A 24,306-nucleotide genomic window follows, 5' to 3' on the forward strand; every position below is an offset into this window, starting at 1 on the left:
CTCTTTCTCTCCTCCTTTCTTTCTCGCCTTCCTTCCTTCCCTCTTTCCTTCCTTTATTTTCTTTCCTTCTCTCCTTTTTCTCCTTCTTCTTCTCCTTCTTCCTAGCTGTACCCACCACACGTTGCTGTCACCAACCTTCCCTCCCTCTTTCTCTCCTCCTTTCTTTCTCTCCTTCCTTCCTTCCCTCTTCCCTTCCTTCCTTTATTTTCTTTCCTTCTCTCCTTCTTCTCCTTCTCCTTCTTCTCCTTCTTCCTAGCTGTACCCACCACACGCTGTGACCAACCTTCCCTCCCTCTTTCTCTCCTCCTTTCTTTCTCTCCTTCCTTCCTTCCTTTATTTTCTTTCCTTCTCTCCTTCTCCTTCTCCTTCTTCTCCTTCTTCCTAGCTGTACCCACCACACGTTGCTGTGACCAACCTTCCCTCCCTCTTTCTCTCCTTTCGTTCTCTCCTTTCTTCCTTCCCTCTTTCCTTCCTTCCTTCTTTTTTCTTTCCTTCTCTCCTTCTTTCCTTCCTTCTCTTCCTCTTCTCTTCCTTTCCCCCCTTTTCTTTCCCTTCCCCTTTCTCCTCATTCTTCCTTCTCTAACTATTCTTGGATAGCAGGAGGAGAAAGGGAGAGATTGAAGGAAGGACCAAAGGGTGAAAGGGAAGGAAGGAGGGGAGAGAAAAACAGAGGTAAAGAAGGGAAGAGGGAGGGAGGGAGGAGGAGGAAAGGGTGGAAGGGAAGGAGAAAGAGGGAGAGAAGGAGGACGGAAAGAGAGAAGGAAGGATGAAAGGGAGGAAGAGAAGAATTGATGTAAGGAAAGAAGGGAAGGATGGAGAAAGGGAAGAATAAAGGAAAGAGAGAAGGAAGAAAAGGCAAAAGGGAAGGAAGGGAGAGAGGGGGGGAGGGAATGGAGGGAGAAAGAGGGAAGGAAGGGAGAAAAGAGAGAAGAAAGGAAAAAGGGAAGGAGGCCATAAAGTCCAAGAATAGTTAGAGGGAAGGAAGGAGGAAAGGGTTGAAGGGAAGAAGAAAGAGGGAGGGAAGGAGGATGGAAAGAGAGAAGGAAGGAAGGATGAAAGGGGGGAAGAGAAGGAGGGATGTAAGGAAAGAAGGGAAGGATGGAGAAAGGGATGAATAAAGGAAAGACAGAAGGAAGCAAAGACAAAAGGGAAGGAAGGAAGGAAGGAAGGAAGGAAGGAAGGAAGGAAGGAGGAAAGGGTGGAAGCGAAGGAGAAAGAGGGAGGGAAGGATGATGGAAAGAGAGAAAGAAGGAAGGATGAAAGGGAGAAAGAGAAGGATGGATGGAAGGAAAGAAAGGAAGGATGGAGAAAGGAAGAATAAAGGAAAGAGAGAAGGAAGAAAAAACAAAAGGGAAGGAAGGGAGAGAGGGAGGGAGGGAATGGAGGGAGAAAGAGGGAGTGAAGGGAGAAAAGAGAGAAGAAAGGAAAAAGGGAAGGAGGGAGGGAAGGAAGGAGGAAAGGGTTGAAGGGAAGAAGAAAGAGGGAGGGAAGGAGGATGGAAAGAGAGAAGGAAGGAAGGATGAAAGGGAGGAAGAGAAGGAGAGATGTAATGGAAGAAGGGAAGGAAGGAGGAAAAGGTGGAAGCGAAGGAGAAAGAGGGAGGGAAGGATGATGGAAAGAGAGAAAGAAGGAAGGATGAAAGGGAGAAAGAGAAGGATGGATGGAAGGAAAGAAGGGAAGGATGGAGAAAAGGAAGAATAAAGGAAAGAGAGAAGGAAGAAAAGACAAAGGGGAAGGGAGGGAGGGAGGGAGGGAGGGAGGGAGGGAGGAGAGAGGAAGGAAGAATGGAGGGAGAAAGAGGGAGGGAAGGGAGGAAAGAGAGAAGGAAGAAAAAAGTGAGGGAGGAAGAGAGGAAGAGAAAGGGAGAGACGGAAGGAAGGAAGGACAAAAGGGTGGAAGGGAAGGAAAGAGGAGGGAGAAAGAGAGAGGTAGAGAAAGGAAGGAAGGAAGGAAGGAAGGAAGGAAGGAAGGAAGGAAGGAAGGAAGGAAGGAAAAGAGGGAGGGAAGAGAGGAAGGAAGGAACGAAGGAACGAAGGAAAGAAGGAGGAAAGGGTTGAAGGGAAAGAGTAAGGGAGAGGGAGGGAAGGAGGAAGGAAAAAGGAAAGGAAGGATAGGATAGTGAGAGAGAGAAGGGCCTGAGAAAAGAGCCCAAGGGGCCACATCCGGCCACTGGCCCTGGGTTTGCCCATCCCTGGACTAACAGGATGTGTGTTTAGGGCCCGGCAACATCTGGATTCACCTTGGACCCAGTTGTTGAAGTGTGGAAATGGAAATACCAAACCAGCTTCTCTCTTTGGGTGAGAGAAACAATGCCAAAGCATGGGTTAAAAATGTGCTGGAAAGGATGAGGAGCCCCATTTGTGCTCTAAAGCAGAAAGTCTCTTTGGGAGAGGTGAGGCTGTGAACCTCCCTTGGAATGTTAATGGCAGCTCTATCTCTTCCTCTTTGTTGCTAAGGAGCATCTCGCCTTGTCTCTATTCCCTTTCCTTTCGCTTAAAGAGCTTTTTATTTACCTTGACTCGAGTGGAGTGCCCTGTCTTAGGGACTTGGCAAAGTTGGCCGTTTGGAGAACAGAGTCGTGGAGCTGGCAGAGTTTGGCAAAAACTGTCCAGGAATAAAGAGATTGTCTTTCCCCTCACCATTACGGGCAAGATTTTCTTTGTTTCTCCAAACTCAACGTGAACGAGTGAACATTAGGAGGGAAGGGGTGCTATTTCCAGCCTTCAAGAGCCTCCCTTCCTCCTCAATTTTGGGTAAAAAGCTCTCTCTTCTGTGTTCTTCTCAACGTAATCGGAGGAACAACTGTAGCTGTCAGGATTATTTATTCATGAAGCTCTTAACAGAGCCTGGGTGGGTTTCCTGGCAAAAAAAGACACATCAGGCAGAGAGACGCAACCGCTTCTTAAATAGTGTGAAGAAGGGCCAGATCCACCCGAAGGCAACATCTACACTTTACAGAAGGCACAGGCAAACTTTGGCCTTCCTTCCAGGTGTTTCGGACTTCAATTTCCATAATTCCAGGTATTTTGGACTCTAAAATATTTTGGACTTCCATTCCCATAATTCCAGGTGTTTGGGACGTCAATTCCCACAATTCCAGGTGTTTGGGACTTCCATTCCCACAATTCCAGGTGTTTGGGACTCCAAAGTGTTTTGGACTTCCATTCCCATAATCTCAGGCGTTTTGGATTTTGATTCCCACAATTCCAGGTGTTTTGAACTTCAAAGTGTTTTGGATTACAATTCCTACAATTCCATGTGTTTTGGACTTCCATTCCCACAATTTCAGGTGTTTGGGACTTCAAGGTGTTTTGGACTTCAATTCCCATAAACTCAGGTGTTTTGGACTTTGATTCCCACAATTCCAGGTGTTTTGGACTTCGATTCCCACAATTCCAGGTGTTTTGGACTTCGATTCCCACAATTCCAGGTGTTTTGAACTTCAAAGTGTTTTGGACTACAATTCCTACAATTCCAGGTGTTTGGGACTTCAAGGTGTTTTGGACTTCAATTCCCACAATCTCAGGTGTTTTGGACTTTGATTCCCACAAATCCAGGTGTTTTGGACTTCCAAGTGTTTTGGAATTCAGTTCCCATAATTCCAGGTGTTTTGGACTTCCAAATGTCTTGGACTTCGATTCCCACAATTCCAGGTGTTTTGAACTTCAAAGTGTTTTGGACTACAATTCCTACAATTCCAGGTGTTTGGGACTTCAAGGTGTTTTGGACTTCAATTCCCACAATCTCAGGTGTTTTGGACTTTGATTCCCACAAATCCAGGTGTTTTGGACTTCCAAGTGTTTTGGAATTCAGTTCCCATAATTCCAGGTGTTTTGGACTTCCAAATGTCTTGGACTTCGATTCCCACAATTCCAGGTGTTTTGAACTTCAAAGTGTTTTGGACTACAATTCCTACAATTCCAGGTGTTTGGGACTTCAAGGTGTTTTGGACTTCAATTCCCACAATCTCAGGTGTTTTGGACTTTGATTCCCACAAATCCAGGTGTTTTGGACTTCCAAGTGTTTTGGAATTCAGTTCCCATAATTCCAGGTGTTTTGGACTTCCAAATGTCTTGGACTTCGATTCCCACAATTCCAGGTGTTTTGAACTTCAAAGTGTTTTGGACTACAATTCCTACAATTCCAGGTGTTTGGGACTTCAAGGTGTTTTGGACTTCAATTCCCACAATCTCAGGTGTTTTGGACTTTGATTCCCACAAATCCAGGTGTTTTGGACTTCCAAGTGTTTTGGAATTCAGTTCCCATAATTCCAGGTGTTTTGGACTTCCAAATGTCTTGGACTTCGATTCCCACAATTCCAGGTGTTTTGGATTTCCAAGTGTTTTGAACTTCAGTTCCCACAATTCCAGGTGTTTTGGACTTCCAAGTGTTTTGGACTTCAGTTCCCATAATTCCAAGTGTTTTGGACTTCCAAGTGTTTTGGACTTCAGTTCCCATAATTCCAGGTGTTTTGGACTTCCAAGTGTTTTGAACTTCAGTTCCCACAATTCCAGGTGTTTTGGACTTCCAAGTGTTTTGGACTTCAGTTCCCATAATTCCAAGTGTTTTGGGCTTCAATTCCTATAATTCCTAACAGCCTCGGGCCCCTTCCTTTTCCCGCTCAACCGCTTAAACCCCACTTGCCTAGTTTCCAACAGACCTCACAATCTCTGAGGATGCCTGCCATAGATGTGGACAAAACGTCAGGAGAGAATGCTTCTGGAACATGGCCAGAAAGTCCGGAAAACTCACAGCAACCCAGATCATTGTATTTCCACTCATTTCCACCTCTCTCCAATGGCAGCCCTGAAATGCTTAACAATTCAATGCACTTTTAATGCACTAATCTCTTTGGAAGGAACAGCAACCGGAGGAAAAAGAAGCAATCAACAGGTCCAGAAAAGACAATGGATTCGTAAGCCAGGAGACAACACAAGGGAGCAGCAGAAGTCCTGTTTTTAATTGGGTTTTTTAGTGGCCTGCATCCAGATTTGGCCCAACCTCCTTATTTCCCATTTATTTCACCTATTTCTTCTACATTATCGGTTTTGTAAGATCTGCATGGAAATCTGTTACTCTTTTGTGTACATTTCGCTTTCCAAGAATATAGGTTTTCTATGGAAGTTTACATAGATTTAATTTTTGCAGGTCATGTTTCCCTTTGTATACAACTTAGTTACTGTTTTCATTCATTTTTCTGCCTTTCTTCCACACCCCAAGATTATATATACCAGTGTTTCTCAACCTGGGGGTCGGGACCCCTGGAGGGGTCATGAGGGGGTGTCAGAGGGGTTGCCAAAGACCATCAGAAAACACACTATTTTCTGTTGATCATGGGGTTTCTGTGTGGGAAGTTTGGCCCAGTTCTGTCACTGGTGGGGTTCAGAATGCTCTTTGATTTTAGGTGAACTATACATCCCAGTAACTAGAACTCACAAGTGTCAATGTCTATGTTCCCCAAACTCCACCACTGGTCACATTTGGACATATTGAGTATCCATGCCAAGTTTGGTTCAGATACATCATTGTTTACGTCCACAGTGCCCTACCTGGATGTAGGTGAACTACAACTCCCAAACTCAAGGTACCACTAAAGTGTTTTCTGTTGGTCATGGGGTTTCTGTGTGGGAAGTTTGGCCCAGTTCTGTCGCTGGTGGGGTTCAGAATGCTCTTTGATTTTAGGTGAACTATACATTCCAGTAACTACAACTCCCAAGTGTCAATGACTATCTTCCCCAAACTCCACCACTGGTCACATTTGGGCATATTGAGTATCCAAGCCAAGTTTGGTCCAGGTCCATCATTGTTTGAATCTACAATACTCTCTGGATGGAGATGAACTACAACTCCCAAACTCAAGGTCAATGCCCACCAAACCCTTCCAGTATTTTCTCTTGGTCATGAGAGTTCTGTGTGATAAGTTTGGTTCAGTTCCATTGCTGGTGGAGTTCAGAACGCTCTTTGATTGTAGGGGAACTATAAATCCCAGCAACTACAACTCCCAAATATCAATGCCTATCTTCCCCCAAACTCCACCAGTGTTCACATTAGGGCATATTGAGTATCCATGCCAAGTTTGGTCCAGATCCATCCCAGCAACTACAACTCCCAAATGACAAACTCAATGCCCCACCCAACCCCACCAGTATTCAAATGTTGTGTATTTGTGCCAAATTTAGTCCATATTTAGTCCCTGCATATCAGATATTTACATTATGATTCATAACAGCGGCAAAATTACAGTTGTGAAGTAGCAACAAAAATAATTTTCTGTCGTTGGTCACCACAACATTGGGAATTGTATTAAGGGTTCGTGGCGTTAGGAAGGTTGAGAAACACAGTCTTAGACTCAAAATAGTGGTCAGAACATTACAACATCTAAATGAAAACTTAAAGACTATTAATGTCGACATAGAATTGAACCTATCTAAATATGAATTGTTAAAAGCAGCAAAACTATGCCGAAATTCCGAAAAGCGCCACCAACCAACTATAGCCCTGAGGATTTCTGTGCAGACACATGCAACGGGATTCGGATATGAGTCCGGAGAATGTGAATTTTCTCCCGTTCTTATCAAAAGGCAAACGGCACGAAATCCCCCTCCGTCGGCCGAAAGCCGCTTAGAATAAGCAAACAAACAATAATAATAAAGAAATCCGACTCCCGCACATGTGAACGGCCGCATTTCAATTACAAAATGGCCAGCTGCCAAAAATAATAATTACTACGCAAACATGACCCACAAAGCCCTAGGATGTTGGAGATAAACCCATTGGAGAGACACAAGGAAATCACCGGCATCAGTAGGGACTCCGCAAGGCAGAGAAGTGGATTTTGGAAAAGAAAGAAGAGACAACAAGAGTTTGGTCACTATACTGGCCAAAGCCTAGGAATAACTGACCATACAGTCCTATGGAGAAAAAAGCTCCACCCAAATCATTGGGTCTTTTGCCGTTCTGACCATTACGGTATTGGTATCTGTGCCCATGACGGCATGGATCAGACCAAATGCGATCGTTTCACTCCAGACGCAAATGACAACCTTTCTACTTTTGCTTGGCTACTCTGCTGCGGAATACGCATTCCCAGCGTGGAACACATCTCACCACACTCAAACAATGGATGTGGCTCTTAATGAGACATGGCGCATTATCACGGGGTGTCTGTGCCCCACACCGCTGGAGAAATTACAGTGTTTAGCCAGTATCGCACCACCCAACATCCTCCGGAAACGAGTAACCAGTAGCGAAAGGACCAAGGCAGTGACATTTATTTCCAGTATTTCTATTCTGTTCCTTCTCAAACTCCGAAGGGGGACTCAGCACAGCTTACATTTGGCAGCAATTGGATGCCACTACATATAACAGAGCAATATAATAACAATTAAAACAATAAGTAAAACATTCATTAAAACAGTATTAATAGCCATAACATCATTCCAGTCAATCCCATATCCAATTCCATGTCCAAAGTGCTATCTACGCCTGTTGTCCAAAAGCCTGATCCCAAAACCACGACTTCAATTTCTTCCTAAATGACAGGAGGGACAGAGCCGATCTTACTTCAGCGGGAAGAAAGTTCCACAGGCAAGGGGCCACAGCTGAAAAGGCCCTGTCTCTCATTCCACCAGACGTACTCGTGATGCTGGCGGAAGCGAGAGCAGGGCTTCCCCAGATGATCTTAAACTGCGAGGTGGGATGCAGAGGGAGATGCGTTCGGACAAGTAAGCTGGGCCAGAACCGTGACATCTCCATCCCATCCCGTTTGGATATCAGTCAGCATGCCAACAGCTTAAATCAAGAAATAGTTTTTTAAGATCTACAGAGACACTTGCTGGTGTTTTGGACTTCCAAATCTCTTGGACTTTGATTTCCACAATTCCAGGTGTTTTGGACTTCCAAGTGTTTTGGACTTCAGTTCCCACAATTCCAGGTGTTTTGGACTTCCAAGTGTTTTGGACTTCAGTTCCCATAATTCCACAAGCGAGAGTCCAAAAGTGGCAGGTTCAAACCCAGGACCTCAAGCCATGGCTGATACTGAATGAGAGCCTCCTTCCTGGGCACACAGAAAACTGGGTGACTTGGAAGGCACTGAACAGACACCACGAGATGCAGAGCCAACCTTAAGAAATGGGGCCACAAAGTGGAGTCCACGACATGTGAGTGTGGAGAAGAGCAAACCACAGACCACTTACTACAATGCAGCCTGAGCCCTGCCACATGCACAATGGAGGACCTTCTTATAGCAACGCCAGAGGCACTCCAAGTGGCCAGATACTTTTTTTTTTTTTTTTGGTCATGTCAGGAGCGACTTGAGAAACTGCAAGTCGCTTCTAGTGTGAGAGAATTGGTGGAAACTCAATTCCAGGACTCCATGGCAATTCAAGCAGGTGCAAGGTACTCCAAATGCTTAGGCCAGGCATGGGCCAACTTGGGCCCTCCCTCCAGGTGTTTTGGATGCTAGGAATTGTAGGAGTTGAAGTCCAAAACACCTGGACAGCCAGAGTTTGCCCATGCCTGATCTATACAGTGAAGTTAACTCAGTTTCACACCGCTTGAACTGCTGTTGCTCACGGCTATGAAGTCATGAAAGTTGTAGTTTCCCATTACATCTCTGTCTGACATTTGAGAACTCTCCGCCACAACATGGAAACACAATTCCAGGACTCCATGGCAATTCAAGCAGCTGCAAGGTACTCCAAATGCTTAGGCCAGGCATGGGCCAACTTGGGCCCTCCCTCCAGGTGTTTTGGATGCTAGGAATTGTAGGAGTTGAAGTCCAAAACACCTGGGCGGCCAGAGTTTGTCCATGCCTGATCTATACAGTGAAGTTAATTCAGTTTCACAGTGCTGTTGCTCAAGGCTATGAGATTGTGGAAGTTGTAGTTTCCCATAACATCTCTGTCTGACATTTGAGAACTCTCTGCCACAACATGGAAACACAATTCCAGGACTCCATGGCAATTCAAGCAGGTGCAAGGTACTCCAAATGCTTAGGCCAGTCATGGGCCAACTTGGGCCTTCCCTCCAGGTGTTTTGGATGCTAGGAATTGTAGGAGTTGAAGTCCAAAACACCTGGAGGGAGGGCCAAAGTCGGCCCATGCCTGGCTTAGTATGAAAGAAGGAACAGACAGGTTGTGAAGCCCCTATAGACCAAAGGAAGAGGGAGCTTCCGCTCTTGCTTACCGGTGCTGCTCTACCGCTTCGTTGTCCAGCAGCTCGGCCCCACAGACGCTGCACTGTTCGGACCGGCTCTCGCTTTTGATCCCCACAGCCAGTTCCCCGAGTTTGCTGAAGAGCTCCCTCTGGATGAAGCCCTGCGGGAGGAGACCCCCGTAGGCCCCAAAGTCCATGGAGACGGCCAGGGCCGGCTGCACCTGCAAGGAGGGAGCCATGCCGGAGGGCAGACCCAGCATGGACTCGGCCTTGTGGTTCGGCAGCATGGAATAGACCCCCATCAGCTTCTCCGAGCCCCCCGTGGATGGCGGCGTGCCGTGGCCCACCTCGGAGGGCTGGTCGGGGTTGTCGTCGCGGGGATAATGGAGCTCCCGGGCGCTGGTGATGACGCTGTTGCGTGTCGGGGTGCCGGGTCCTTGCTTGCCTTTGTCCTCGGCTCGGTCCCCACCAGAATCGGAGGCTCGGGGGCTTTCATGGCTGGAGGACTCCTCCACTTGCATGGCCTCCGTTTTGACCTCCGAGGAACAAGAGTGGTGGCCACCAACTTGCAAGTCCTCAGAAATGCCGTGCTGCAAGGCTCCTTGGAGCAGCGACTGGCCAATCGTCATCAGGCTGTCCACCGCAGCCTTGGTGGGACTCATGGCGGAGAGGCCAAAGGAGGTGGAGACAGAAGGGCTTTGCTCCACCAAAGGTCCAGCCAGGCTGGAGTAGCCGCTCTCTTCGCTGGAATGCTTGGAGATGAGGATATTTTTCGCGTATTTGGCCTTCCGGTCTTCTTCGTCTTCCGCAGCACTTCCGTCATTGTCCTCTGAAGCCTGGATGGTCTCCAGGATCTTCAAGCACTGCTCCTCTAAGTACTCGATCTCCAGGATCTCGGCGGCGTAGAGGAGGTCATCCAAGTCTTCCACTTTCGCCTGCAAGGTGGCCGTGTAGGCATACTCCAGGATCTGCTGGAAGGTCTTTGGCGAGAGGAAGTCCAAGGTGTAATGCTGGCTGCTGCGGTGGAAGAGGATCTCGAACATCTTGCTGGTGCAAGCCAAGACGGTCCGGTGGGCGTGGAACTCCTGGCTGTCCACCAGGATGACCACGTCGCACAAGGTCCCGGCCAGCCGCATCTGGTTGGCCTTCTGCAGGAGCCCCGTGGCATGGCTGGGGTTCTGGAGCTGGATTGTCCCCATTTTAGTCAAATCCATAACGCTCCCAAGGTCTAGCAGGCATCAGGGAGACTGTCCGGTGCACCACACAGAACCAGTGTCTTCGTGGACCAGGTCTCTGTCCAAAACAAGGAAAGAGAGATTAGGTCTTTGATGGTTGGTTGGCTTAAGGAATATACTCATACACACGTTAAGCACCAGGAACATTGTATTGTCGAAGGCTTTCATGGCTGGAATCACTAGGTTCTTGTGGGTTTTTTGGGGGCTCTAGGGCCATGTTCTAGAGGCATTTCTCCTGACGTTTCACCTGCATCTATGGCAAGCATCCTCAGAGGTAGTGAGGTCTGTTGGAAATAGGACAATGGGTTTATATATCTGTGGAAGGACCAGGGTGGGACAAAGGACTCTTCTCTGCTAGAGCTAGGTGTGACACCTCTCAACAAAAGATTTTCCCAAGCTCAGGCAGGCCTTCAAATGCTAATGAAGGTGGTCAGTTGAAACATTCACACCTAGCTCCAGCAGAAAAGAGCTCTTTGCCCCACCCCAGCCATTCCACAGATATATAAACCCATTGTCCTAATTCCAACAGACCTCACTACCTCTGAAGATGCTTGCCATAGATGCAGGCGAAACGTCAGGAGAAATGCCTCTAGAACATGGCCCAATAGCCCGAAAAAACCCACAAGAACCAGGAACATTGTCAGTTAAGCAACATTGTCGAGGGACAGAATGGTGTAGCCATTTGAGCATTAGACTATGACTCTGGAGACCAGGTTTTCAATCCCTGCTCAGCCATGGAAACCCACTACTGGCTTTGGGGAGTCACACTCTCTCAGCCTCAGAAGGTAATGGCAAAGCCCCTCTGAAGGAATCTCCTGATAGGGTTGTCCATTGGTTGGGATATTGTGCACCAACTTTACAAAACCAAGAAGTTCTCTCACTCAATATAGAATCATGGAATCCTAGAGTTGGAAGAGACCTCGTGGGCCATCCAGTCCAACCCCATTCTGCCAAGAAGCAGGAAAATTGCATTCAAATCACCCCTGACAGATGGCCATCCAGTCTCTGTTTAAAAGCTTCCAATTTACCTGTCCGAACGTATCCTCCCCTATGAACCATCAAGATTGCTAAGATCGTCTGGAGGGGCCCTGCTCTCAATCCCACCGGCCTCACAGGTACGGCTGGTGGGGACGAGAGACAGGGCCTTCTCGGTGGTGGCCCCTCGACTCTGGAACTCCCTTCCACTGGAGATCAGAACTGCCCCTTCGATCTTAACGTTCAGGAAACAGGTGAAAACTTGGCTTTGGGGATTGGCATTCGATGAATGAGCCATGATCCTGTGATATGGATGGATGACGACGAATAATGATTTTTGATGACGACTGACCACTGTAATTATATGATTGTATTTTGCTATTTTAATGTTTTAGTGTGATTTAGAATATGATGTTTTAATGACTGTCTGTAATATTGATGTTGGAAACCAGGCTGAGTCCCTCGAACGGAGGTGAGAAGACCGGGATACAAAACTGCTAAATAAAATAAAATAAAAGAAGGAGCCTCCACCACACTCCGGGGCAGAGAGTTCCACTGCTGAACAGCTCTCACAATCAGGAAGTTCTTCCTAATGTTCAGGTGGAATCTCCTTTCTTGTAGTTTGAAGCCACTGTTCCACGTCCTAGTCTCCATATCTTCGTGAATAACCACCTTCTAGGCTGATATAACCGGCTGATTCCATCACCAGAAACGTTTTATTATTACGTATTTAGGAAAGGCTTTCAGCAATACACTCCCTGTTGCCAAAGAGTCTTTGAATAAGGAAGGTTGCCGCACTTCCATCCCCACTGCTCTGTTTGAAACCCTTCCCAACTATTTTGCATTTCATTTCACTCGTGCTGTTGCTTCTTAATCACTTTTGCTAGAGTTTGTGTCGATTTGGTGAGCCGCCTTGGGTCCCAATCCTGGAAGAAACACCAACTATCCATGAAACAAAACAGCTGCTTTTCGCAAGCCAAACAAAATGGCACGGAAACACTCAACTGGGAGAATTATCCAACAAATTCTGCTTTTTCCTCTTCTAAAAACCCAAGATAATGAAATGATTGAAATTTGGCTCCAATGTGCCTTTGGAGAGTGACCATTTATCCCATTTATGCTTGCTCCGTCTATAGTGTTGCCCCTATGATGCACTTTCCCTCATCCTAAACCAAAAGCCTACCCCACTGTTTATTTTTTTGGGTTCCCTTCAAATACAATTACTGTATATACTCGAGTATAAGCCTCGTTTTTCAGCCCCTTTTTTAGGCTCAAAAAGCTCCCCTCGGCTTATACTCGAATCAAGGTTATTTATTATTTTACTCTGTTATTAGTATATAGAGCGCAGGGTAGGCAGCATAAGCGGGGTTTGAAGTATTCCCATGCACACGCCGAAGAGAAGTTAGTTCCTTCCGCCTTTGTGTGCATTGAGCAGGGAGAAAGCCACCACTTGAGTTGGAGCCAAGCATCGAGAAGCTTCAAGCTCCGGTCATTCCTCAGATCTGGTTCCCCCAAAAACTAAACCCCCAGAGCACACTTTGCCAGTCATTCCTAAATATTGGGAGTTGTCTTGGGTTGCTTTCTGGCTAGATGTGCCTCTTCCAACAAAGCAATACTTAGAAACAATCACAACAGATTAGGAGCTCCCTACGTCAGCTCCAGCTCCCCGTGCGGGGACATAAGAGAAGCCTCCCACAAGGAAGGTAAAGCAGACCCTTGTGCCAGCAAGACTGAAGACTGACAGGTTGGAGGTTCAAATCTAGAGAGAGTGTGGATGAGCTCCCTCCGTCAGCTCCAGCTCCCCATGCGGGGACATAAGAGAAGCCTCCCACCAGGATGGTAAAGCAGACCCTTGTGCCAGCAAGACTGAATACTGACAGGTTGGAGGTTCGAACCTGGAGAGAGTGCGGATGAGCTCCCTCCATCAGCTCCAGCTCCCCATGCGGGGACATAAGAGAAGCCTCCCACCAGGATGGTAAAGCAGACCCTTGTGCCAGCAAGACTGAAGACTGACAGATTGGAGGTTCGAATCTGGGGAGAGCGCGGATGAGCTCCCTCTGTCAGCTCTAGCTCCCCATGTGGGGACATAAGAGAAGCCTCCCACAAGGATGGTAAAGCAGACCCTTGTGCCAGCAAGTCTGAAGACCAACAGGTAGGAGGTTCGAATCTGGGGAGAGCATGGATGAGCTCCCTCCATCAGCTCCAGCTCCCCATGCGAGGACATAAGAGAAGCCTCCCATAAGGATGGTAAAGCAGACCCTTGTGCCAGCAAGACTGAAGACCGACAGGTTGGAGGTTCAAATCTGGAGGGAGCGTGGATGAGCTCCCTCCATCAGCTCCAGCTCCCCATGCGAGGACATAAGAGAAGCCTCCCACAAGGATGGTAAAGAGGACCCTTGTGCCAGCAAGACTGAAGACCGACAGGTAGGAGGTTCGAATCTGGGGAGAGCACAGATGAGCTCCCTCCATCAGCTCCAGCTCCCCATGCAAGGACATAAGAGAAGCCTCCCACAAGAATGGTAAAGCAGACCCTTGTGCCAGCAAGACTAAAGACTGACAGGTTGGAGGTTCGAATCTGGAGAGAGTGTGGATGAGCTCCCTCCGTCAGCTCCAGCTCCCCATGCGGGGACACGAGAGAAGCCTCCCACCAGGATGGTAAAACATCAAAACATCCGGGCAACAACATCCTTGCAGACAGCCAATTCTCTCACAACAGAAGCAACTTGCAGTTTCTCAAGTCATGAAAAACAAACAAAGCCTTCTCTTCTTCAACAACCCATGAAAAGCCTTAAGCGGCTGAGAGGGGAAAGGAAAGGGCCTGAGGCTGTTAGGAATGGTGGGAGTTGAAGTCCAAAACACCTGGAGGGAAGGCCAAAATTTGCCTATGCCTGTTCTATATACTCTTCTGTTGCTTTGGGGAAAGTGGCACCTCTAGCCAGAAAGCAAACCAAGACACCTCTCAATATTTACATCTGATATTTACATCTAGCTCATGCTTCTCTCCCTTCTCTTTTCCGAGCCCAACTCTTTCTCCTCAACTGAGTTTGAGTCAGAAAAGAAAGGTTTCCTTGGATCCTTTCTTTCCCTTGTTGAAGCTCGAAAGTTGCTTGGTTCTCGGTGCCAAAGAGTCCAAGGGAGACCTTACACCAGGCGATTATTGTTGACTTTCCGAACCTCTCCGAAAAGGGACCCCAAGGCCGAGACACTCCTCCAGGGACGCAAAGGGAGAAGCTCTCCAAAGAGCCCCAAGGTGCAAAGAGAGGGGGGAAAGGGGCAAGGAGGAAAGCGGAGACCTCCCCTCTTCATTCCCTTCCATCTTTAGAACCCCTCAAAAAAACCCCGAGGTCCCCCTGAATCCAAACCTCTGCCCCATCACCGACTTCGATGCTTCATACTCGACAAGTCGGATTTTGTGCCTGGCTGCAACCACGCTTTCTTTTGCATTGAACCAAGCCAAAATACGTATTCTTTGCAGGCGAAACGTCAGAAGAGAATGCCTCTAGACCATGGCCATATAGCCCGAAAAAACCTACAACTACCTATGTATTCTTTCCTTCTCTATTCTTCCTTCCAACTCCTGAATATTTAGGAAATATGGCTGATGGTTTGGCCACCCTTCTCGGCATTTTCCAAAGTGACACACAGAGCGTACAACAGTCAGGTCCGCCACTGCCCAAAGCTCTCCCCAACAAACCCAGCTTCCTTACTATTGGGTTGCTGTGAGTTTTCCATGCTGTCTGGCCATGTTTCAGAAGCATTCTGTCCTGATGTTTCACCTCCATCTATGGCAGGTATCCTCAAAGGTATGAGGTCTGTTGGAAACTAGGCAAAGGGGGTTTATATATCTGTGGAAAGTCCAGGGTGGGAACAAGAAAGAACTCTTGTCTGTTGGAGGCAAATGTGAAATGTTGCCATTGATCATCCTTTAGAAAAACTCTAAAATCAGGACAGTAAATAAAGAGCAACACTCAGAAAACTGGAGAATTCCAGACAGAAACAATCAGGGCCAGCTAACACCTCCCAACAAAGGATTCCCCCAGGCAGGAAGCAACCAGGCTTCAAAGCGACAAGTCCATTCAATGCTAATCAAAGCTGGCCAACTGCAGCATTTACACTTGCCTCCAACAGACAAGAGTTCTTTCTCCCACCTCCCAACAAAGGATTCCCCCAGGTAGGAAGCAACCAGGCTTTGAAGCTACAGGTCCATTCAATGCTAATCAAGCTGGCTAACTGCAGCAGTCATACCTGCCTCCAACAGACAAGAGTTCTTTCTCCCACCTCCCAACAAAGGATTCCCCCAGGCAGGAAGCAGCCAGGCTTTGAAGCTACAAGTCCATTCAATGCTAATCAAAGCTGGCCAGCTGCAGCATTCACACTTGCCTCCAATGGACAGTTCTTTCTCCCACCTCCCAACAAAGGATTCCCCCAGGCAGGAAGCAGTCAGGCTTTGAAGCTACAAGTCCATTCAATGCCAATCAAACTAGCCAATTGCAGCGTCCACACTTGCCTCCAACAGACAAAAGTTCTTTCTCCCACCTGGACATCATTCCACAGATATATAAACCCCACCTGCCTAGTTTCCAACAGTACTCACAACCTCTGAGGATGCCTGCCATAGATGTGGGCGAAATGTCAGGAGAGAATGCTGCTGGAACATGGCCAGACAGCCCAGAATCATAGAATCCTAGAGTTGGAAGCAACCTTGTGGGCCACCCAGTCCACCCCATTCTACCAAGTTATAAGAAAATCGCATTGAAATCACTCCTGACAGATGACCACCTGTTTCAAAGTCTCCAAAGAAGGAGCCTCCACCACACTCTGGGGCAGAGAGTTCCACTGATGAACAGCTCTCTCACACAGTTAGGAAGTTCTTCCTAATGTTCAGGTGGAATCCCCTTTCCTGTAGTTTGAAGCCATTGCTCTGTTGCTTCAGGGCAGCTCTCTCCTTGCTTTGACTTCCCCTCACCTCTTGATACATGGCCCTCATCACGCCTCCTCTCAGTCTTCTAAGGAGCCCCCGTGGTGCAATGGGTTAAACCTTTGTGCCAGCAGGACTGAAGACTGACAGGTTAGAGGTTCTAATCTGGGGAGAGCGCGGATGAGCTCCCTCCATCAGCCCCAGCTCCCCATGTGGGGACATGAGAGAAGCCTCCCACAAGGATGGCAAAGCAAACCCTTGTGCTGGCAGACCCTTGTGCCAGCAAGACTGAAGACTGACAGGTTGGAGGTTCAAATCTGGAGAGAGCACAGCTGAGCTCCCTCTGTCAGCTCCAGCTCCCCATGCGGGGACATGAGAGAAGCCTCCCACAAGGATGGTAAAGCAAACCCTTGAACTGGCAGACCATTGTGCCAGCAAGACTGAAGACCAACAGGTTGGAGGTTCGAATCTGGGGAGAGCACAGCTGAGCTCCCTCCATCAGCTCCAGCTTCCCATGCGGGGACATAAGGCAAGCCTCCCACAAGGATGGTAAAGCAGACCCTTGAACTGGCAGACCATTGTGCCAGCAAGACTGAAGACCGACAAGTCGGAGAGTGTGGATGAGTTCCCTCCGTCAGCTCCAGCTCCCCATGTGGGGACATAAGAGAAGCCTCTCACCAGGATGGTAAAGCAAACCCTTGTGCCGGCAGACCCTTGTGCCAGTAAGACTGAAGACTTACAGATTTGAGGCTCAAATCTGGGGAGAGTGCGGATGAGCTCCCTCCATCAGCTCCAGCTCCCCATGTGGGGACATGAGAGAAGCCTCCCACCAGGATGGTAAAGCAGACCCTTGTGCCAGCAAAACTGAAGACCAACAAGCTAGAGGTTCAAATCTGGGGGGAGCGTGGATGAGCTCCCTCCGTCAGCTCTAGCTCCAAACCCTTGTGCTGGCAGACCCTTGTGCTGGCAGGCCTGAAGACCCACAGGTTGGAGGTTTGAATCTGAGGAGAGCATGGATGAGCTCCCTTCGTCAGCTCCAGTTCCCCATGCAGGGACATAAGAAAAGCCTCCCACTAGGATGGTAAACCAAACCCTTGTGCCGGCAAGACTGAAGACCAACAGGTTGGAGGTATGAATACGGGGAGAGCACAGATGAGCTCCCTCTGTCAGCTTCAGCTCCCTATGTAGGGACAGGAGAGAAGTGTCCCACAAGGATGGTAAAGCAAACCCTTTTGATGACAGGACTGAAGACTGACAGGTTGGAGGTTAGAATCTGGAGAGAGCGCAGATGAGCTCCCTCCGTCAGCTCCAGCTCCCCATGCAAAGGGGACATGAGAGAAGCCTCCCACAAGGATGGTAAAGCAGACCCTTGCGCCAGTAAGACTGAAGGCCAACAAGTTGGAGGTTTGAATCCGGGGAGAGTGCGGATGAGCTCCCTCCATCAGCTCCAGCTCCTCGTACAAAGGGTACATGAGAGAAGCCTCCCACCAGGATGGTAAAACATCAAAACATCCTTGCAGACGGGCAATTCTCTCCCAGCAGAAGCGACTTGCAATTTCTCAAGTCATGAAAAACAAACAAAGCCTTCTCTTCTCCAGCAACCCATTAAAAAGCCTTCCACAACACACCCTGACTATTCTTATTATTATTATTATTATTATTATTATTATCCCGAATCCCATCCTTACAATCCTTGATATCTTGACCATCCTGAGAGCTATTGTCATTGTGATCCTTCTCTTTACCGTCCTTACTATTTGGGAGAGAAGAGTAAGTAAGTATTTGGGAGAGAAGAGGGGCCAAACAAACGGGGGCACCCTCTCTCTCTCTCCTTCCACCTCTGTCCAAGAAGAGCCATTCCTCTCCTGACCATATTTACTCTCTTTATTGTTGCTTGCTACTCCTCCGAGTGTTTACTCTCCTCCCAGTCCTTAGTATTGCTACTCCTCCGACTCCTGACTATCCTCCCCTTCCTTATTATTGCTACTCCGAAGAGCTATGGATGCTCTTCTGCTCCTCCAAAGGTGCTCTTCAGGTTCTCTTTCCTCTCCGTCGCTCGGTCTCCATGCTTTCCTATTTTGCGCCTCGGTTCGCCTTCTGCACATGCTCTTTGCCCTCTTTCCCTGGGACGCAACCTGCAAAACTGCCCCCAGAAGGGAAGAGGAGAACCCATGGAAGGACTCGAGCCGGCTTTGGAAGGAAAAGGAACCAAACAGGTCCTTGGAACGAGGTGCCCAAAAGGAGAGCTCGTCCTCGTGCTTAATTACGCACCAAAAGGAGAAAGAATACATATTTTGCGCCCCGGTTCGCCTTCTGCACATGCTCTTTGCCCTCTTTCCCTGGGACGCAACCTGCAAAACTGCCCCCAGAAAGGAAGGGAAGGACCCAAGCAAGGACTCGAGCCAGTTTTGGAAGGAAAGGGGACCAAACAGGTCCTTGGAATTAGGAGACCAAAGGGAGAGCTCGTCCTCGTGCGTAATTACGCACCGAGAGGAGAAGAAAGAGTTGGGTTCGGCATTGCGCCCCACGAAAGAGTTGGGTTCGGCGGAGACTCACCGGTTTGGGGGGCTTCTTTCCCCCGGGCAAAGGAGGCTGGAGAGGGTCTCGGAAGGGCCGGAGGAAGAGGATGGAGGAAGAGGAAAAGGAGGAGGAAGAAGAGGAAGAGGAAGACGCGGCGGCGGGCGGAGGAGCAGCATCGCCCGCGAGTTGGCAGCGCCGGCTCCGCGCGTCTCTCTCTCTGGCCGGGCGGCGAGGCGAGCGAGGAGGGCAAGCAGGCGCCGCTGAGGAGCGGACCCGAGGGAAAACGCCCCCTCCGAGGACACGCCCCCCTCGCCACGCCCACTCCCGCCCCCTCCCCTCCCTCCCTCCACCGACCAGGCTCCATCTTGGCTCCTGGCACCTCACTTTGGGCACCCAGGCAAAGGGAAGGAAGGCGGCACAGAGTTTGGAAAGGACCTCCGTGGCCATTCCAGCTTTTTTCTTTTCACAATCTAAGCCCTCCCGACAGAAGGCCATCCAGACTCTGGGTGCTTTCTCGCAGTCAGGGGGCTCTCCCTCGAGGGTCATCCATCCCAACTCCCTTCTGCCACCTGAACATGAGGAAAAACCACCTGACACATTGAAGAGCTCTTCAACAGTGGAACTCTCTGCCTCAGAGTCCTTCCTTGGAGACTTTCAAAGAGAGGATGGATGACCATCTGTCAAGGGTGCTTTGATGGTGCTTTTCCTTCAGATGGCCCAGAGGGTCCCTTCCAACTCTATTATTATTATTGAGGCTGGATGGCCATCTGTCAGGAGTACTTTGATGGTGCTTTTCCTGCATGGAAGAATGGGGTTGGACTAGATGGCCCTTGGGGTCTCCTTCAACTCTATTATTATTATTATTATTATTATTATTATTATTATTATTATTATTATTGAGGTTGGATGGCCATCTGTCAAGGGTGCTTTGATGGTGCTTTTCCTTCAGATGGCTCATGGGGTCCCCTCCAACTCTATTATTATTGTTGTTGTTGTTGTTGTTGTTATTATTGAGGCTGGATGGCCATCTGTCTGGAGTACTTTTGATGGTGCTTTTCCTGCATGGCAGAAGGGGGGTTGGACTAGATGGCCCTTGGGGGTCTCTTTCAACTCTATTATTATTATTATTATTATTATTATTATTATTGAGGCTGGATGGCCATCTGTCAAGGGTGCTTTGATGGTGCTTTTCCTTCATGACAGAGTAGGGTTGGACTAGATGGCCCATGGGGTCCCTTCCAACTCTATTATTATTACTGTTATTAATGTTGTTGCTATTGAGACTGGAGGGCCATCTGTCAGGGGTGCTTTGAAGGAGATTTTCCTGCTTCTTGGCAGAATGAGGTTGGACTGGATGGCCCACAAGGTATCTTCCAACTCTAGGATTCGATGATTTCTATGATTATTGAGGCTGGATGGCCATCTGTCAAGGGTGCTTTGATGGTGCTTTTCTGCATTGCAAAAGGGGTTGGACTAGATGGCCCTTGGGGTCTCTTCCAACTCCATTTATTATTATAATTATTAATAATAATATTATTGGGGCTGGATGGCCATCTGTCAAGGGTGCGTTGATGGTGCTTTTCTGCATGGCAAAAGGGGTTGGACTAGATGGCCCATGGAGTCTCTTCTAACTCTATTATTATTATTATTACTACTACTACTAATACTATTAAGGCTGGATGGCCATCTGTTGGGGATGCTTTGATTGTGCCTTTCCTGCATGGCAGAAGGGGGTTGGACTAGATGGCCCATGGGGGTCTCTTCCCACCCTATTGTTATTATTATTATTATTATTATTATTATTATTCCTACTCCTAGTACTATTACTACTGAGCCTGGATGACCATCTGTCAGGGTTGTTTTGATTGTTATTTTCCTCCATGGCAGAATAGGTTGCACTAGATGGCACGTGGACTATCTTCCAACCCTACTATTATTATCATTATTATTGAGGCTGGATGGCTATCTATCAGGTGTGCTTTGATTGTTCTTTTCCTGCATGGCAGAGTGGGGTTGGACTAGATGGCCCATGGGCTCTCTTCCAACTCTATTATTCCATGATTCTATAAAGGAAGGCACAACTCAAACACTTCCAAAGAAGGAGCCTCCACTTCACTCTGAGGCAGAGAGTTCCCCTGTTTAACAGCTCTCCTTATGGCCAGGAAGCTCTTTCTCATCTTCAGCTGCTCCCTCTTCCTTGTGACCTCCTTTCCAATATTGGAATATGGCCCTGATGTTTCCAGGATAAGAATCTCCAGGTCCTTAAGCCGCTCCTCAGAGGGATGATGCAAGGTCTCCAGGTCTTGGTTCATGATAGTGGTCTCTTCCAACTCTATTATTCCATGATTCTATAAAGGAAGGCACAACTCCAACACTTCCATAGGAGGAGCCTCCACTTCACTTCGAGGCAGAGAGTTCCACTGTTGAACAGCTCTCCTTATGGCCAGAAAGCTCTTCCTCATCTTCCTTGTGACCTCCTTTCCAATATTGGAACATGGCCCTGATGTCTCCTCTCACCCTTCCCTCCTGCAGGATAATACGCATCTCCAGGTCTTTAAGCCGCTCCTCAGGGGGATGATGCATGGTCTCCAGGTCTTGGTTCATGATAGTGGTGAATGGGTTCCTTGTGACCTCCTTTCCAATATTGGAATATGGCCCTGATGTCTCCTCTCACCCTTCCCTCTTGTAGGATAAGCATCTCCAGGTCCTTAAGCCGCTCCTCAGGGGGATGATGCAAGGTTTCCAGGTCTTGGATCATGATCGTGGTCAGTGGGTCTACTTGAGTGGGGACTTTCCTGCTCCTGCTGGACAGCGCTTTCTGGCTTTTGCCCGGATCCAACATGGAAGCGGTGGTGGCTTCGCCTGATAGGAGGGAGGGTGGGAAAGCCACGCCCCCTCCTCCCTCAGCCACGCCCCCTCCTCCCTCAGCCCCGCCCCCATCAGGCACCTGCTGCTTCTGCCCCAAACTCACCCAAGAAAGAGAGAGAGAGAGAGACCCCTCCCCAAGGCAGGGACCCTTCCCAAGGGAGACAAAGGCTCCTTCTCCACTCCCGACCCCAGGACAGGAGCCCACGCGGGATTCTCTCTCCAAGGCACGTGTCTGCGTGTGTGGAAGCGGAGGAGGAGTGGAGTCCCCTGCTTGGCCAGGGCTCGTGGGCGCCCCCACGCGGGTGGATTGGCACGCCGAGAAGGAGGGAGGGAGAGAGAGAAGGGGGGAAGGAAGAAAGAAAGAGAAGAAAGGAGAGAAAGAGAAGGAGGGAGAGAGGGATGGCAAGGGAGGGGAAGAGGAGGAAAGAAAGAGAAAGGGAGAGGGAAAGACAAAAGGAGAAAGAGAAAGAGGGGATGGAAAGAAAGGGAGGGAGGGAGGGAATGAAAGAGGGAGGAAGGGAGAGAGAAAGAGAAGAGAGAAGGAGAAAGAAAAGGGGGGTGGAAAGAGAGAAAGAGGAAGGGAGGGATGGCAAGAGAGGGAAAGAGGAGGAAAGAAAGAGAGTGAGGGAGTGGAAAGAAAAAGAGAAGGATAGGCAGAAGAGAAGGAGAAAGAGGGGATGGAAGGAGAAGGAAAAAAGAAAGGAAGGAAGGGAATGAAGGAGGGAGAGAGAAAAGAGAAGGAGAAAGAGAAAGGAGGTTGGAAAGAGAGAAAGAGGAAAGGAGGGGTGGCAAGAGAGGGAAAGAGGAGGAAAGAAAGAATGAGGGAGTGGAAAGAGAAAGAGAGAGGGAAAGGCAGAAGAGAAGGAGAAAGGGGGATAGAAAGAGAGAAAGAGAAAGAGAGAAAGAAAGAAAGGGAATGAAGGAGGGAGGAAGAGAGAGAGAGAGAAAGGCAGAAGAGAAGGAGAAAGACTAGAGGATTGAAAGAGAAAGAAAAAAGAGAAAGGGAATGAGAGAGGAAGAGAGAGAATGGGAGAAAGGAGAAGAGAAGGAGAAAGAGAAAAGGGGATGGAAAGAGAGAAAGAGAAAGAAAAAACAAAGAGAAGGAATGGAGGGAGGGAGAAAGAGAGAGAAAGAGAGGAAAAGGCAGAAGAGAACGAGAAAGAGAAAAATGGATAGAAAGAAAAAGAAAGGGAAGGAATGAAGGAGGGAGGAAGAGAGAGAAAAGAGAAAGAGCGGGAAAGGCAGAAGAGAATGAGGAAGAGAAAAGGGGATGGAAAGAGAGAAAGGGAAAGAAAGAAAATGAATGGAGGGAGGGAGGAAGAGAGAAAGACAGGGAAAGGCAGGAGATAATGAGAAAGAAAAAGGATAGAGAGAGAGAGAGAAAGAAACAAGAAAGAGAAGGAATGAAGGAGTGAGGAAGAGAGAGAAAAACAAAAAGAGGGAAAGGCAGAAGAGAAGGAGAAAGAGACGGCATTGAAAGAGAGAAAGAAAACGAAAGAAGGAAGGAGAGGGAATGAAGGAGGGGAGAAGAGAGAGAAAAAGAAAAGCAGAAAGAAAGGGAAAGAGCAAAAGAAAGAAGGAAAGACAAACAGAATGAAGGAGGGAGGAAGAGAGAAAAGGAGAAGCTGAGAGAAATGGAGAAAGTGAAAGAGAAAGAGCAAGAGAAAGAAGAAAAAGAGCAGGGAGGGATGGAAAGAGAGAAAGAGGAGAAAGAGAGTGAGGGACTGAAAGAAGGAAGGGTGGGAAAAGAAAGAGAAATGGGGAAAGGCAGAACAGAAGGAGAAAGAGAAGGGGGATGGAAAGAGAGAAAGAAGGAAAGAGATGAAATAAAGAAGGGAGGAAGACAGAAAAAGAAGGAGAAATGGAGAGAGCAAAAGAGAGAAAGGGAATGATCGGAATGAAGGAGAGAGAAAGGGAAAAGGTAAAAGACATTGAGGAAAAGAAAGGAATAAGAAGAAAAACTGGGAGGGATGGAAAGACAGAAAGAGAAGGTAAGAAAGAGAGAGGAGGTGGAAAAAGAGTGTGAGGGAAAGGCTGACAAGAAGGAGAAAGGGAGAGGGAAAGACAGAAAGAGAAGGAAAGAAAAAAAGGGAGGGAATGAAGGAGGGGAAGAGAGAGAAAAGGAGAAAGAGAAAGCACAAAATAGAGAAAGAAGGAAAGACAAACAATGAAGGAGGGAGGAAGAGAGAAAAGAAGAAAGTGAAAGAAATGGAGCGGAAGAGAAAGAGCAAGAGAAAAGAAGAGAAGAAAAAAGAGGGAGGGATGGAAAGAGAAAGAGAAGAAAAAAGGGGGAAAGGAGGAAGAAAGAGAGAGAAATGGAGAAAGAGCAAAAGGGAGAGAAGGAAGGAAGGAAGGAAGGAAGGAAGGAAGGAAGGAAGGAAGGAAGAAGACTGTGAAAGAGGGAAGAAGAGTGAGAAAAAGAGAAAGGGAGACAGCAAAAGAAAGAAAGAAGGAAAGACAAACAGAATGAAGGAGGGAGGAAGAGAGAAAAGGACAAAGTGAAAGAAAGGAGGGAGCAAAAGAGAGAATGAGCAAGAGAAAGGCAGAAGAAAAGAAAAATGAGGGAGGGATAGAAAGAGAGAGAAAGAGAAGGAAAGAAAGAGAGTGAGGGAGAGATCCCTATTTTTTTCCTCA

The 24,306-nt window shown here is 48.1% G+C and overlaps 1 protein-coding gene across 1 annotated transcript in view; it reads right to left on the bottom strand.

Annotated features, from left to right (window-relative positions):
- The window catches only part of ZBTB16 (zinc finger and BTB domain containing 16), a 242,480-nt gene extending 223,417 nt beyond the window's left edge, over nucleotides 1–19,063 (bottom strand). The window contains exons 1-2 of the mRNA XM_060787438.2: nucleotides 18,841–19,063; nucleotides 9,187–10,449 (exon numbers count right to left, since the gene is read on the bottom strand). Of these exons, the coding sequence (XP_060643421.2) occupies nucleotides 9,187–10,370 (1,184 nt within the window). The 5' untranslated portion in view covers nucleotides 10,371–10,449; nucleotides 18,841–19,063. The remainder of the gene's footprint in view (nucleotides 1–9,186; nucleotides 10,450–18,840) is intronic.
- Between the last annotated feature and the right edge of the window lie 5,243 nt (nucleotides 19,064–24,306).

The sequence above is a fragment of the Anolis sagrei genome, chromosome 7 (genome assembly GCF_037176765.1).
Source record: "Anolis sagrei isolate rAnoSag1 chromosome 7, rAnoSag1.mat, whole genome shotgun sequence".
In the NCBI taxonomy this organism is placed as follows: Eukaryota; Metazoa; Chordata; class Lepidosauria; order Squamata; family Dactyloidae; genus Anolis; species Anolis sagrei.